The sequence below is a fragment of the Anolis carolinensis genome, unplaced genomic scaffold (assembly GCF_035594765.1).
Source record: "Anolis carolinensis isolate JA03-04 unplaced genomic scaffold, rAnoCar3.1.pri scaffold_21, whole genome shotgun sequence".
Taxonomy (NCBI): Eukaryota; Metazoa; Chordata; class Lepidosauria; order Squamata; family Dactyloidae; genus Anolis; species Anolis carolinensis.
This window is the reverse complement of record NW_026943831.1, coordinates 1309739-1325853: the sequence shown is the minus strand read 5'-3', so window position 1 is coordinate 1325853 and position 16115 is coordinate 1309739. Positions and strand designations below refer to the sequence as shown.

The 16115-nt window shown below is 43.9% G+C and overlaps 1 protein-coding gene across 5 annotated transcripts in view; it reads right to left on the bottom strand.

Annotated features, from left to right (window-relative positions):
- Positions 1-16115, bottom strand: part of LOC103281474 (zinc finger protein 135-like) — a 43340-nt gene that overhangs the window by 5844 nt on the left and 21381 nt on the right. For 3 of the 5 annotated variants that reach the window (XR_010001476.1, XM_062966471.1, XM_062966472.1), the window contains exon 2: positions 10756-10898. The exons of 1 other annotated variant lie outside the window; for it this stretch is intronic. Coding sequence is in view for 1 of the 4 variants with exons in the window: in XM_062966474.1 (XP_062822544.1) it covers positions 9282-10607 (1326 nt within the window). In the remaining 3 variants the exon portion in view is untranslated. Of the gene's footprint in view, positions 1-8632; positions 10899-16115 lie in introns of those variants that run through there. One more of the 5 variants, XM_062966474.1, reaches the window with a different exon arrangement.

Here is a 16115-nt window from a genome sequence, read left to right as displayed (position 1 = left end):
TAAAACTGGGGACTTCCAGTAGGTCTTGGTCCTCGGAACGGAGGGATCTCTGGGGTTTGTAGGGAGTGAGGCGGTCCCTCAGGTACATCGGCCCTGGACCATGTAAGGCCTTGAAGGTAAGCACCATCACTTTGAAAGTGATCCGGTGCTCAATTGGTAACCAGGGCAGCTGCCGTAAGATTGGTGTTATGTGGCATCTCATCGGGACTCCCGCATTTTGCACCAATTTGAGCTTCCGGATCACCGACACAGGAAGGCCAATGTAAAGGGCGTTACAGTAGTCCAGTCTCGAGATGACCGTAGCCTGGATCAACCGTAGCCAGGTTGTCCCTAGACAGAGAGGGGCCCAGCCGTCTAGCCTGCCGAAGATGAAAAAAGGCAGTTTTGGTAACGGCGGAGACCTGGGCCTCCATCGTCAATGAAGGGTCCAAGAGGACTCCCAGACTCTTTACCAGTGAGGACGGGCATAGCGCTTTGCCATTCAGGCAATTGGATATCCCCACTGCCCGGTCGGCCCAGCCATAGGATCTCTCTTTGCTGGATTCACCCTCAACCTACTGGAACGCAACCATCCAATAATGGCCTCGAGGCACCAATGAAAACTGTCGGGTACAGACTTCCATCTTTAACACAAGCTGAGTGTCGTCAGCATATTGATAACACTCGAGCCCGAAATCTCGGACCAGCTGAGCAAGTGGTCGCATATAGATGTTAAACAACAGAGGGGAGAGAATGGCCCCCTGAGGAACCCCACAAGTAGAGGGGACAACTCAGAGACCAGGCCTCCCCTCTCCACTCGCTGTCCACGGTTGTGAAGAAAGGAGGCTAGTCAATTGAAAGCTGTCCCCCTGACTCCAGCAATGGCAAGGCGGTGGGTCAGAAGATTGTGATCGACTGTGTCAAATGCTGCTGTGAGATCCAATAACACAAGCAGCACCAACCCGCCCTAGTCAAGCTGGCATCGGAGATGATCTGTGATGGAAACCAATACAGTCTCTGTCCCATGCCCCGCACGGAAGCCAGACTGGAAAGGATCCAGTCCGGCTGTGTCGTCTAGGAACTGTTGCAGCTGCACCGCTACTGCCCTCTCAATCACCTTGCCCAGAAATGAAAGATTCGAAACTGGGCGGTAGCTGGAGGGAACCGAGCGATCTAAATCTGGTTTTTTTAAATAATAACAACAATAACAACAACAAAAATAATAATAGTAATAATAATAATAATAATATCCTAAGCTATTTCACAAGGTAATATTGATAATATAATGTATATATGCTTATTCGAATATATATAATAAAGTATAAATAATATACTTAATATATATATAATCTAGATATAATAATTAAAGTATGAATAATAAGTATGGCAGGGCTGTGTCCTCTCACCCTCCCTATTCAACTTGTATGCAGAACACATAATGCGATGGACGTGCAGAGCTGGATGAATCCAAGCTGGAGTTGAAATTGCTGGAAGAAATATCAACAACCTCAGATATACAGATGATACCACTTGGATGGCTGAATGCGAGGAGAAGCTGAGGAGGTAGAAGAAAGAAGAAAGGGCAAACGCTGGGCTGCAGTTTAAGAAGTGCCTTGGACCTTGGCAAGAAGATCCAACCAGTCCCTCCTCCAGGAAAGAAAGCCCAGTTGGCTGCTCACGGGAGGGACGGAGATGAGAGGCAAAGACAAAGTCCTTTGGCCACGTCATGAAAAGACAGGGAAGCCTGGAGAAGAGAATGTTGCTGGGGAAAAGGAAGGAAAAAGGAAGAGGGGCCGACCATGGGCAAGGTGGGTGGGTGGGATCCTTGAACGGACAGGCTGGCTTTATTTATTTATTTATTATTTAGGATATTTCTATCTCGCCTTTCTCTGCAACGCGGACCCAAGGCGGCTTACAAACAGAACACAAACATTATAATCCTTCCATCAGGAGAACAAAATAGCTTAAACAACAACAACAACAATATTTATTTATACCCCACCCCCACTCTCTCCCCGAAGGGACTCGGGCGGCTTATAAGTAGTAATACAAAAATATGAGCAATACATGATAAATGACAATAACAGGGACCGATGATCATTTAGTGCAATTTAAAATACCATAAATATTAATAAATAACAATTTAAAAGCAATCTGTGCTGTAAAAACAATTCCCATTTAACCAGCCATTCCTGTTATCAAGCTACCTGGCGGTTATAGTTAATGATCTCAGTGCCTATTCCCTCCAGCAACATTTTTGTATGGAAACAATTGAGTTTCACAGCAAGTGAAATAAAACAACAATCAATACAATCCCACATTCCAGTTAAGACCCTAACCTCCCCCCCCATGTCCCCCTCCTCCACCCCGATCATAAAATCCCCAACTCCTGTCGTGGCCCAATTAAAGGCCTGGTTGCATAAGAAAGCCTTGACCCCCTTCCGAAAGCTGGGCAGGGGTGGAGTGGCCCTGAGTCCTTCAGGGAGGGAGTTCCACAGGGCTGGGGCTGTGCCCGTCCAAGAAGGAGCTTTCTCTCATTAATAATAATAACAACTTTATTCTTATATCCCGCCACCATCTATCTCCCCAAAGAAACTTGGGGCGGTTTAAACATGGCACAAGGTGCCTAAAAACAGAACATAAAACACAATATAAAATGCAATTAAATAAAATATACAACCATATAAAACAACAACTTAAAACTCAATTAGAACGGCGCTTATCAACCAATGGCGGTAAGCTACTGTAAATGTGGCAAGGGAATGGGATAAGTGCAAAGCTGTAACCGTGGGACGAGGGCACGGGGTGAAGAGCAAGGCTGCCTAACAATTGCGTAAAAGCATACTGGTTGGGGGCTTCCGTGTTGACTTGAGTTTCCCCGCTTGATCTAGGTTTGCGCCATGGGATGTAACAGGGGACACGGTGCTCCAGAGAGGCTGGACTGAAGCCGCATAGAGCTTTATAGGTGATGACCAGCACCTTGAACTGAGGCCGGAATCGGACAGGCAGCCAATAGAGCTGCTTCGGGGTAGGTAATAATACTAGTAACAGTGGTAATATTTTATTTTGTATTATTATTAGACGTCAAGTCTCTATGACTGCTATAATTTTATATTTACATTTTCATTTTTCATATTGACCTTTATATTATTAAACTGAAAATTAGGGGTGGTGTGTGTGTGTTTCTGCTTTAGTATTTATGCATTCTATTTTGAGACTGTTTTAATAGTGAGATTGTGCACTATAGAAAGTCATTTGCTTAGCAGCTAAAAACCATTGAAAATATCATTGAAGAAGCAGCAAGGTATTATGGGGAGTCGATGGGAGTTCCAGGGGGGCGGGTCCTCTATTCCTGTCCATCAGAACTATGGGAGATGCAAGGGGGGGGGGAGGCGGCGGCCCAGGGATCGCGACAAAATTCTCACGGCCCCTCTTCCTTCTATAAACAGTCTGGGTAACCAAGATGTCAGGTCCTCCGGGCTGAAAGTCCTGCTGCTTAATGCCAGGCCAGTAAATAGAAAAACAGCCCTCCAAGATTTGATCTTGGATGAGTATGCCAACCTGGCCTGTATTACTGAGACCTGGTTGGACGAGGGGGGGGGGGGGGGGTAAATCTTTGTCTACCAGGCAGAGCTGGCCCTAGGTGTTTTTCAAGTGTAAGCAAACAGAATTTTGGCACAGCCCCCCCCTCCAACCAATCATTGAAAAGTAAAAGCGTTGGATAAGTGAAAATGTTGGACAACAAGGAGGGATTAAGGGAAAGCCTATTAAACATCAAATTACATTGAGATTTTACAAACTAAGCACCAAAACATCATGTTTTACAACAAATCAATGGAAAAAGCAGTCTCCACTGCGCCCCCGTATGTTCTGCACCACAGGCGACTGCCTAACTTGCCTCGCTGTTGGACCGCCTCTGCTACCAGGGTTCAATGCGCAGCAGCAGGCCAGACCTGAGGGGCGGGGAGGAGGAGTCGTAGTGGTCTCTTGAGATTCCCTCCACCTGGCCAGGTGTCCCGCCCTAGTTGACCACATTCAAATGTGTCCATCTTAGGAGGAGTGGACGGGGAAAAACAGGAATTCTGTTGGTGTACTGTCTGCCCCACTGCTCAACAGTCTCCCTGCCAGACACAGCTGGGGTGGTCTCAGACCCGGCTAGTGGTACTGCGCGACTTCGACATCCATGCTGAGTCCACTCTGTCGGAAGCGGCTCAGGACTTCATGGCATGCAAGCAAGTGGTTTCTGGCCCCACCCATTGCAGTGAACACACCCTTGATTTGGTCTTCTGTTGGGGGCAAGACGATGGTGACAGTATAGTGGAGGAACTATCTGTTGTTCCTTTGTCGTGGACCGATCATGACGTGGTCAAGTTTAGACTCACTGGGGCTCTAAACTGCCGCAGGGGTGGAGGACCAATTAGGAAGGTCCGCCCCAGGAGACTGGTGGATCTGGACAGACTTATGATGGCTCTTGGGGATTTTCCTGCTGCCTCAGGAGGCAATTCTGTTGAAGCCCTGGTTGAACTCTGGAATTGGGAGGTGACCAGGGCGGCCGACACAATCGCTCCTGAACATCTCCTTGCACAAAGCAAAGCCAATTCTTCTCCCTGGTTCTCCTGGGAACTGGTAGTGATGAGGTGAGTGAAGAGGAGGCTAGAGAACTCGCAGCAAATCTGACCAAGGATGGTCTACAGCTCATTTAAAAGCCTACTCCACAGCAATGAAGGCAGCACAGAAGTTTTATGTTGCTGCCAACACTACATCCGCAAAGAACCAACTGGCTCCACTGTTTTGAGTGGCCAGACGATTTTTAGGGGATCCTGACCACTTGGCAGCTCATTGCGAAGAATTTGCAGGGTTCTTTGCGGATAAAGTTGCTCAGATCTGTTCTGACTCAGACACCAGTGTTAATGCAGACTTTATGGGATTCATTTAATCTGTTTCGCCTGAGGACTTGGACAAGATCTTGGGAGAAATGAGGGCAACCACTTCATCCTTGATCCTTACCCATCCTAGCTAATTACACAAGCCGGAGGAGGCCTGGCAGAGTGGGCAACGCTGCTGGTTAACGCCTCCTTATCTCAAGGCCAATTTCCATCCAGCCTTAAGGAGGCAATAGTAATACTTTTATTCAAAAAACCAGCACTGGATCACACTCAATTAAACATCTATCAGCCAGGGTCTAACCTACGCTTCTTGGGCAAGGTCATGGAGAAAGTTGTGGCCTCTTAACTCCAAAGTTTCTTGGAAGATACAGATTATCTAGATCCGCGCCAGTCTGGTTTCAGGCCTGAAACGTCACTGGTCACCTTGGTGGATGATCTATAAAAGAAACTAGACTGGTCATTATAATCATCTGGTGGGATCCTCCTCTCAGTCCTGCCACGCTCTCAAACTCGGTTGGTGGGGACGAGAGAGAGGGGTTTTCCACAATCACCAAAAGAGATGACAGCGGCCCCCACACTCCCCTCTTTTAGGAAATTATTACAAACCTACCTATGCACCCAGGCTTATGAAGAATAGCATGCTTAACCACCTGGCTTCCTGTGAAATGAATGTCTAATGGATAAAACTTTTAAATATGGGTATGAGTTTTTAATTTATCGACTTGGCTTTTAATGTTTGCACATTTACCTGTGTTATATTATTCGTTTTATCTGTTGTGTACTTCTGGCATCGAATGGCTGTCCTGAGTCCCCAGTGGGGAGATGGGACGGGATACAAGTAAAGTTTTATTATTATTATTATAAAAGGAACAGGGACACGCAATTAACCTCACAACGAGAACAAAACCAACAGGCAGAAAAATGACTCTACAAAACTCTCCCTACGTGCTGATTTTTCTCTCTATTTACTCACTTTAAATGCTGTTCTATATTTACTCTTCCTTTAATAATATTAAACTAATTCCTAAAACCCACAATAAAAACATGTCTCCCCCTCTATTTATTATAACTATAATAATAATAATAATAATAATAATAATAATAATAATAATAAATGTTATTTCTACCCCGCCACCATCTTCCCAAAGGGACTTGGGGCGGCCAATAAATACAGCTAGGTGCCGCATATAAATAATAAATAATAATGAAACGATTAAAACCAGAGAATTACAAACACACACATACATAATACAATGTAAAACATTAAAATTCATAAAATGCAGTCATACCTGCACATAAAAACAAGTTGTTTCAATTGACATAGTCCAGTGCCATGTGATGCCCACAGTAAATCCTCGGACTAGCCAACACTTCAGAAGCAGGAGCAGAATTCAAAACGATCTTGACAGACTAGAGAGATGATTGGCCGAAACTAACAAAATGAAGTTCAACAGGGACAAATGCAAGATACTTCATTTCGGCAGAAAAAATGGAAATCAAAGATACAGAATGGGGGACAATGCCTGGCTTGACAGCAGTGTGTGCGAAAAAGACCTTGGAGTCCTCGTGGGGAGGAAGGTGAACATGAGCCAGGAATGTGATGCGGCAGAAAAAAAAGCCAACGGGATTCTGTCCTGCATCAATAGGGGAATAGCGTCTAGATCCAGGGAAGTCATGCTCCCCTTATTCTATTCTGCCTTGGTCAGACCACACCTGGAATCACACTGTGTCCCATTCTGGGCACCACAGTTGAAGGGAGATGTTGACAAGCTGGAAAGCGTCCAGAGGAGGGCGACTAAAATGATTAAGGGTCTGGAGAACAAGCCCTATGAGGAGCGGCTTAAAGAGCTGGGCATGTTTAGCCTGCAGAAGAGAAGGCTGAGAGGAGACATGATAGCCATGTATAAATACATGAGGGGAAGTCATAGGGAAGAGGGAGCAAGATTGTTTTCTGCTGCCCTGCAGACTAGGACACAATGGAACAATGGCTTCAAACTACAGGAAAGGAAGGAGATTCCACCTGAACATCAGGAAGAACTTCCTCACTGTGAGAAGGGCTGTTCGGCAGTGGAACTCTCTCCCCGGGGCCGTGGTGGAGGCTCCTTCTTTGGAGGCTTTTAAGCAGAGGCTGGATGGCCATCTGTCGGGGGTGCTTTGAATGCGATTTCCTGCTTCTTAGCGGGGGGTTGGACTGGATGGCCCATGAGGGCTCTTCCAACTCTACGATTCTATGATTCTATGATCCAGTCCATCACAGCTGCCCGGCACAGGTTTAGGATCCAGGGAGCTTCCCTGGAATTAGGTGGAAAAGAGTAGTAGAGTTGAGTGCCATCTGCCTAGAGAAGGGGCCCAGCTCCAAAACTCCGGATGACCTCACCCAGAGGTTTCATGGTGGAAAGCATGGGGGAAAGAATGGGACCTTGCGGGACCCACAGGTCATTGGCCAGGGGTCCAAGCAGGTGTCCCCCAGCATCACCATCTGGGTACAACTCTTCAGGAAGGAGCAGGGCCAATGCAATGCCATGCCCCAAGACCAATTCCAGAGAGCCAACCAGGAGGGATGCCCAAGAGACATAACATTACTGCGTATTGAACTACGTTTTCTGTCAAATTTGTTGTATAACATGATGTTTTGGTGCTTAATTTGTAAAATCATAACCTAATTTGATGTTTAATAGGCTTTTCCTTAATCCCTCCTTATTATCCAAGATATTCGCTTATCCAAGCTTCTGCCGGCCGTTTAGCTTGGATAAGTGAGACTCTACTGTAGTTGAATCCAGGGATGATTAATCTAGAATAGGTTTTAAAATTACGTTTTAAAAATTAGATGGAAAATGTCCCTGATCCAACGAGGCATTAATAATCTTCACGAACCACTCGGCCAGCCACCCACTGGCAAGTTTGATAAGCCAGGAAGAGCAAGGATCTAGAACATAAGTGGTTGTTCTCACAGCTCCAAAATCTTGTCCACGTCATCAGGCCAAACATGCTGAAACAAATCCAGCAAGATGGGACAGACAGATGCCTCAGATACATTCACAGGAACCACTATCAAGCCGATGTCCAGCTCGGAACAAATCTGAGCGACTTTATCTGCCAAATGATGGGTGAACTCACCACATCGAGTTGTCAAGTGGTCAGGACTCTCTTCCTGGGAACCAGGGTAGAGAAGTTCTCTGACCACTCAGAACAATTCTGCTGGTTTGCTTGTTGCAGATGCATTGTGGGTTGTCGAGCACGCCTTCCTGGCTGCCCTCATTGCCGCAGAGCAGGCCTTAAGTGAGGCTCTCTCCTGTGTTGGTCGGATTCATTTCGAGATTTCCGCCAGATGCACTCTAGCCAGCCTCGCTCGCTTCATCACCGCCAACTCCCTGGTGAACTAAGGAGCCAAGTTGATTCTGCTATCTATGCGAGAGCGGACATTCAGGGGCGGTCGTGTCCACCGCCCTAGCTGCCTCTGTGTTCCAGAGATCAACCAAGGCTTTGACAGGATTGTCTGCCGCCATGACAAGAAACTCCCCAAGAGACATCAGGAATCCCTCTGGATCCATAAGTCTCCTGGGGCGGACCATCTTAGTGGGTCCTCCACCCCTGCAGAGGTCGTGGATGGAGCATATGTTGATTTCAGGAAGGCCTTCCTTTGACAAAGTCCCCCATGACCTCCTTGCAAGCAAATTAGTTCAATGTGGACTAGGCAATGCTACTATTTATTTACTTCATATCTATCCCACCTTTCTCTACCCCAGAGGGGACTCCAGGTGGCTTAGGTGGATCTGTAATTGTTTAATAATAATAATAAAAACTGTATTTATATCCCGCTACCATCTCTCCGGAGGGACTCAGGGCAGCTCACAAAAGCACTCAATGGTGCAACATGCAGAAAATACAACAAGTATATAGCAATAAGACAATAACAAAATAGATTTGCAACTAAATACATAAAATATATAAAACATCATGTGAAGTCATATAAATTAAAAACTGAATAAAATTCAGTACTGCTAATATAAAATAACTGAACAAGTATCAGTCCTATAAAGTGCAGGGGGAAACAAATTGTTCTGTCCTCAAGTTAATCCATTTAGATTCTGGACATGGTTAAGCAACCAAACCCAAAGGGTGCTCCTCCCCAATGGTTCCTCCTCTTCATCCTGGAAAGAAGTGAATAGTGGAGTGCCATGAAGAGGGTTCGGTCTTGGGCTCAGTTGTATTCAAGATCTGTATTAATGACTTGGACAAAGGCTTAGAGGGAATACTTATCAAGTTGGCAGATGACACCAAATCAGGAGGTAGAGGAGTCTATGTCAGATAGAGAACACAGTGGCGGCCTTCCTCTTTGTTTCCAGTCTCCCATTTTTTGTCTGTGGAGGGAGGGAAACCTTGTCTGGGGAATCTTTTGTAGCAGAACTAGGAAACTCAAAGGCAGGTCTCTTCTTCTAATTGTGTTTGTGTTGTTTGATGGGAATGCAGAGTGTCACTCCAACAGAAGCTCTTTCCATATCCCATGCATTGATATGACTTCTCCACTATGTAGGAGCTTTGGTGGAAGCAGAGCTCTCGAGTCCTAATGAAGTTTGTTCCACATTCATTGCAATTATGTGGTTCTTCCTCTATGTGGGTCTTTTGGTGGGAACAGAGCTCTCCACTCCTAATGAAGCTATTTCCACAGTCAATCCATTTATGTGGCTTCTCCCTTGTGTGAATCCTTTGATGGGAACGCAGACTGTCACTCCGACTGAAACTCTTTCCACATTCCATGCATTGATACGGCTTCTCTCCTGTGTGGGTCCTTTGATGACAACGCAGAAGTCCACTGTGACTGAAGCACTTTCCACATTCCATGCATTGATACGGCTTCTCCCCTGTGTGGGTCCTTTCATGGGAACGCAGATATCCACTTTTGCTGAAGCTCTTTCCACATGCCATGCATTGATACGGCTTCTCCCCTGTGTGGGTCCTTTGATGGGCACGCAGATCTCCACTCTGACTGAAGCTCTTTCCACATTCTATGCATTTATATGGCTTCTCCCCTGTGTGGGTCCTTTGGTGGGAACGCAGCGGTCCACTCTGACTGAAGCTTTTTCCACATTCCATGCATTGATACGGCTTCTCCCCTGTGTGGGTCCTTTGATGGGAATGCAGCTGTGCATTTTGACTGAAGCTCTTTCCACATTCCATACATAGATATGGCTTCTCCCCTGTGTGGGTCCTTTGATGTGAACGCAGATCTCCACTCTGACTGAAGCTCTTTTCACATTCCATGCATTGATATGCCTTCTCTCCTGTGTGGGTGCTCTGATGGGAACGCAGATCTACACTATGACTGAAGCTCTTTCCACATTCCATGCATTGATATGGCTTCTCTCCCGTGTGGGTTCTTTGATGGGACCGCAGAGCCCCACTCTGGTTGAAGCTCTTTCCACATTCAATGCATGTATATGGCTTCTCCCCTGTATGGGTCCTCTTATGGCGACATAGAGTTGCACTGTGACTGAAGCTCTTTCCACATTCCATGCATTGATATGGCCTCTCTCCTGTGTGGGTCCTTTGGTGGGAATGCAGATCTGCACTCTGACTGAAGCTCTTTCCACATTCCGTGCATTGATACGGCTTCTCCCCTGTGTGAGTTCGTTGATGTTTAGTAAGAGAACTTCTCCATATAAAACATTCCTCACAGTCCATACATCTATGTAGCTTCTCTTCAGTATGTGATGTCGAACAAGGATGGAGAAGATTTTCCATGTTTTTTTTAACTGGTTCAAATATTATGCCAGAGGTTCAGATATGAACTCCCGAACAGCACAAGATTTCCTCTTCGCTGTGTTTGTACTGCCGTAGCCTTCTGGTTTCTTCCCCAAACCCCTATTTTAACAGCACAATCCTCCCTTACCTCCAAGTACGTCGCTTGAAATATGCCTTTCTCCTACTAATTCTTTGTTCTTGCCAGTGCAGTGACCCTTTATTTCAGTCCTGAGGCATTCCTAGGGCAAAGCTCTCACAGGGTCTTCTTCACAAGGTTTGTTCAGAGGTGACCTGCCAGATTAATAAGAGGAAAACCAGACTTATTAATCTATCCCTTCCTCTCTCAATACCCAATATTTCTGCCCTCTCCATATTTCATCTCCCAATATCCAACATGGCTGGCCGTTCCCCATCTACAAGGTGACAACTTATTAATGTAGCATTCTCCCAGTATCCAAGATGGCTGACTACTTAATGAATACCAATAACCAAGATGGCTGCCTGTTCCATATTCCCCCTTCTATTAATTTTCGAGGCGACCGACTTGTTAATGAATCCCTATCTCAATACCCAAGTTGACCGAATTATTCATGTATCTCTTCTTCTCTCAACATCCAAAATGACCACCCTCTCAATGTATCCTTCGTTCGACCAATATTCAAGATGGCTGACTTATTGATGTATCCCTCTCTTAATGTGTTAAGTGTGTAATCCAACCTTTGTAAAGGAAAAACTCTTATCAGATGGTCGGCACAAAGGAGGCTAAAGTGCAAAAGCAATACCTGTCTCGATCCCCTGCTTCCTCAATTCCCAATTCAGATCTTGAGTGACCGCCTGTATGGACAAACCATCCAAAGTGATTCACTTGAGGCCCTGCCTCCTTTGGCCCTGAAGCCTCTTCTCCTTTAGAAACCTGACTTCAAGCTCCTGGGCATGTCAATCAATTTAGTATTATATTATAATACTATATATTATTATTATTATATATCTATATAATAATATTATTGTTATATATTATTGTTATATATCTATATATATATGAAAGAGTGATGGAATCAGGGCACCGGACAAAACAACAAAAGTACAGGCCCCCCAACCTCGAAATTTGACAACACAACCCATCATCCACACCTCTAGGTTGATACAACAAAAAGAAAAGAAAAATAAAGTCCTAATTAGAGGGAGAGCAATAATTGTTTTTATCCAATTGCTGCCAGTTTAGAGGGCTAATCTCTGCCCACTTGGTCTCCTAGCGACCAACTCAGCCAAGGGACAGCCAGGGTTCAGTTAGGGGACAGGCAGATTTAGGCCTCACTTAGGCCTCTTCCACAGATTGTCTAATTTGCATTGAATTATATGGCAGTGTAGACTCAAGGCCCTTCCACACAGCTATATAACCCATTTATAATCTTATATTATCTGCTTTGCACTGGATTATCTTGACTCCACACTGCCATATAATCCACTTCAGTGTGCATTTTATACAGCTGTGAAGAAGGGGCCTCAGATAATCCAGTTCTAAGCAGATAATATAAGATTATCAATATACAGTAGAGTCTCACTTATCCAACATAAACAGGCCAGCAGGATAAGTGAATATGTTGGATAATAAGAAGGGATTCAGGAAAAGCCAATTAAACATCAAATTAGGTAATCGTTATACAAATTAAGCACCAAAACATCATATTATACAACACATTTGACAGAAAGAGTAGTTCCATGTGCAATAATGCTATGTAGTAATTACAGCAGAGTCTCACTTATCCAACACTCGCTTATCCAACATTCTGGATTATCCAACACATTTTTGTAGTCAATATTTTCAATATATCGTGATATTTTGGTGCTAAATTCATAAATACAGTAATTACTACATAGCATTACTGCGTACTGAACTACTTTTTCTGCCAAATTTGTTGTCTAACATGATGTTTTGGTGCTTCATTTGTAAAATCATAACCTAATTTGATGTTTAATAGGCTTTTCCTTAATGCCTCCTTATTATCCAACATATTCACTTATCCAACATTCTGCCGGCCCGTTTATGTTGGATAAGTGAGACTCTACTGTACTATATTTACAAATTTGCCACTAAAATATCACAATGAATTTAAAACACTGACCACAAAAACATTGATTACGAAAAGGCAGACTGCGTTGGATAATGCAGAACATTGTATAAGCAAATGTTGGATAAGTGAGATTCTACTTTAATATGAAATAATTACTGGGATAAAATAATGCAGAACAATATAATCTCTAAAACCAGAACAGTAAATAAAGAGCAACAGTCTGAAAGCAGGAAATTGGAAATTCCACAAAGGAAACAATCAGGGCCAGCTAACACCTCCCAAGAAAGGATTCTTCCAGAAAGGAAGCTCAGAAGGGAGTGAAGCACTGTGTATTACCAAAGTCATTATTATTACTATTATTATTATTATTATTATTATTATTATTATTATTATTATCATTATTGTGTTGCGGTCAACCGTGAAAATGAATACAATCTGGCTCCAAGTATTCAAAAACACTAAAATCAGAATATATAAAAATTAATGCGGTATAATAAAACAGAACAATACAATCTCTAAAATCAGAACACTAAATGAGGAACAACACTCTGAAAACAGGGGAATTCCACACAGGAAACAATCAGGGCCAGCTAACACCTCCCATCAAAGTATTCCCATCATCAAAGTCTGGCAAATCCTCTGTTTTCTCAGGGCCACAGACAGTAGAAGCACATAAAATATCACAAACAACACCACTCTGAAAACAAGGGAATTCCAAACAGGAAACAATCAGGGCCAGCTAACAGCTCCCAACAAAAAATTCACTCAGGGAGGAAACAGCCAGGCTTTAAAGCTGCAAGGCCATTACATCCTAATCATTTTTCCTAATTGCAGCATTCATACTTGCCTCCAACAGACAAAAAAAACCCCAATCAGAAATATTGTATATTCACAACCTTTAGGAAATAATATCCCCTGATGGCACAGCGTGTTAAAGCGCTGAGCTGCTGAACTTCTGGACCGAAAGGCCGCAAGTTTGAATTGGGGAAGCGGAGAGAGCCCCCACTGTTAGCCCCAGCTTCTGCCAACCCAGAAGTTCAAAAACTTACAAATGTGAGTGCATCAATAGGTACTGCTCCGGCGGGAAGGAAACGCCGTTCCATGCCGTCATCCCACATGACCTTGGAGGAGCCTACGGACAACGCCGGCTCTTTGGCTTAGAAATGGAGACGAGCACCAACCCCCAGAGTCAGACATGACTGGACTTAATGTCAGGGGAAAACCTTGACCCTTGACCTTAACTACCACCAATTCCTCAAGACTTTATTTCCCAGACCACCAGACTTCGCCACAGCAACGTGTGGCCAGGCACAGCTAGTTATTATGATCAGCAGTGCTGTGAAATTTGAGGAGGCACAAATGGAGGGCGAAAGGGAGAAACGTGCCAAGAGGAAGCCACTGAGCAGGACTGCCTTCCACCTGGAGACCTATGTGGTCCCTGCGGAAGAACCTGCGGGTCAAGAGTAGAGCTCTACAATCACACTGCACTTGGAAGGCCATCATACTCGGACAATGAGGGATCGCCTAATTAACATAATAATGTCATGATGTACAGTAGAGTCTCGCTTATCCATCATTCTGGATTATCCAATGCAGTCAGCCTCCCACCCAGATCCACAGCTGTTTTTCTAGCCAGCAAGGACTGAACTTTTTACAGATTTAATTTCCGACAATGTTGTTACTATAAGTTCATTTTATGCCATTCTATTTTTATTTTTAGTCAATTTGTTAGTAGTCAAAGTTTTTGTAGTCAATGTTTTCAGTACATTGCGATGTTTTGATGCTAAATTAGTAAATACAGTAATTACTACATAACGTTACCATGTATTGAACTACTTTTTCTGCTAATTTGTTTTAAAACATGAAGTTTTGGTGCTTAATTTCTAAAATCATAACGCAATTTGACATTTAATAGGCTTTTCCTTAATCCCTCCTTATCCAACCTTTTCGCTTATCCAACATTCTGTCGGCCAGTTTATTTTGGATAAGTGAGACTCTACTGTATTATAATATTAAAATACATTATTATATCATATTATTTTATAATATATTTTATAAAATTATGGTTATATTTTTAAAAAGATACCATCATTGAGTATTATTTCCCCAATCCCTCCTATGACTTCTGACATCACACCACAGGGAACTAATATCTAACAGAAATCTGTTGTTATCATGACGCTAATAAATCCCCCATTCGGCTATTTCTAAATCTATTTTTGTCTCCTTTTTAAATACCCAAAGGCCCGCCTCCTTTTTCTAATGAATTCCTCTTTGTTTCCTCCCCTTATGTTGTTCGAGACCTTGCCCGACTACTTTTCTTCTCCAATCCTTAGTAAGTAGTTCTTTCCCCCCTTTCCAAGATTTTGCCATTGTGATTCTCGCTGCCACAAAACTATACTGGCAAATGTCTACATCGTCCTTGCCAATCCAAACAAACCCAATGAACACATTTCTGGGTGACGAAGAAGACTTCCGGTGGGAATCATGGCAGCAGGACTACTTCCCTGAGAGCTGGCTCTGGGAGGAACCACGTTGAGCGGTCGGTACAGCTTTTAGCTCCACACCCCGGGTGGATCGAGACCGGGGTGACGCAAGGTTTGGCCGGTCAACCCCAAAGACTCCAAAGATCCCCCTCCTCAAAGGAGGGAGACCGAGGGGGTCCGGGGAGACCGCGAACGAGGCGGACTGCTCTGTGGGAAGCAAGCTTGCAACTTGCAACAACTGTCGGCTAACCCCCACTTAAAGAAATAAAGAGGAAAAAAAGAAATTAGCCCTGAATAGTGGCTTGAAGGAATGTAAGTTCCCTTAAAGAAATTTATTCCGGAGCGGGGTGGGAGGGGATCTGTCCCTAACAAATGGAGAAATCCAAGTAGTCATCATTTCTATAGCTAATACTTGATATTAATTCAGGGCTCCTCCCTACCCAATGTGACCTTGAATGAATCTATTGCACTTTATTTAAAAAATCTGTAATTTATAATGTGCACCTTGCTTATCCACCATTGCAACCTCATTGTTTTTAATTCGATGTTTTAATACTGTGTTGTGGGGTTTTTTTTTTGGTTTTTTTCCGGTTGCTGTGTATATATTATTATTGGTTTTGTTCTCTGATGTTTCATATTTTATTTGTATTGTTTTGTATCCAATTTTGCTGTAAGCCGCCCCGAGTCCCCTTCGGGGGAGATGGAGGCGGGATATAAATAAACTTATTATTATTATTATTATTATTATTATTATTATTATTATTATTATTATTAATAATAATAATAAACAATCAAATTGATATTGAATCCGAGGATAGGTAGAGGTTTCCCCTGATGTTAAGTCCAGTCGTGTCCAATGACTCTGGGGGTTGATGCTCATCTCCATTTCTAAGCCGAAGAGCCGGCATTGTCCTTAGACACCTCCAGGTCATGTGGCCACTTGCATGACT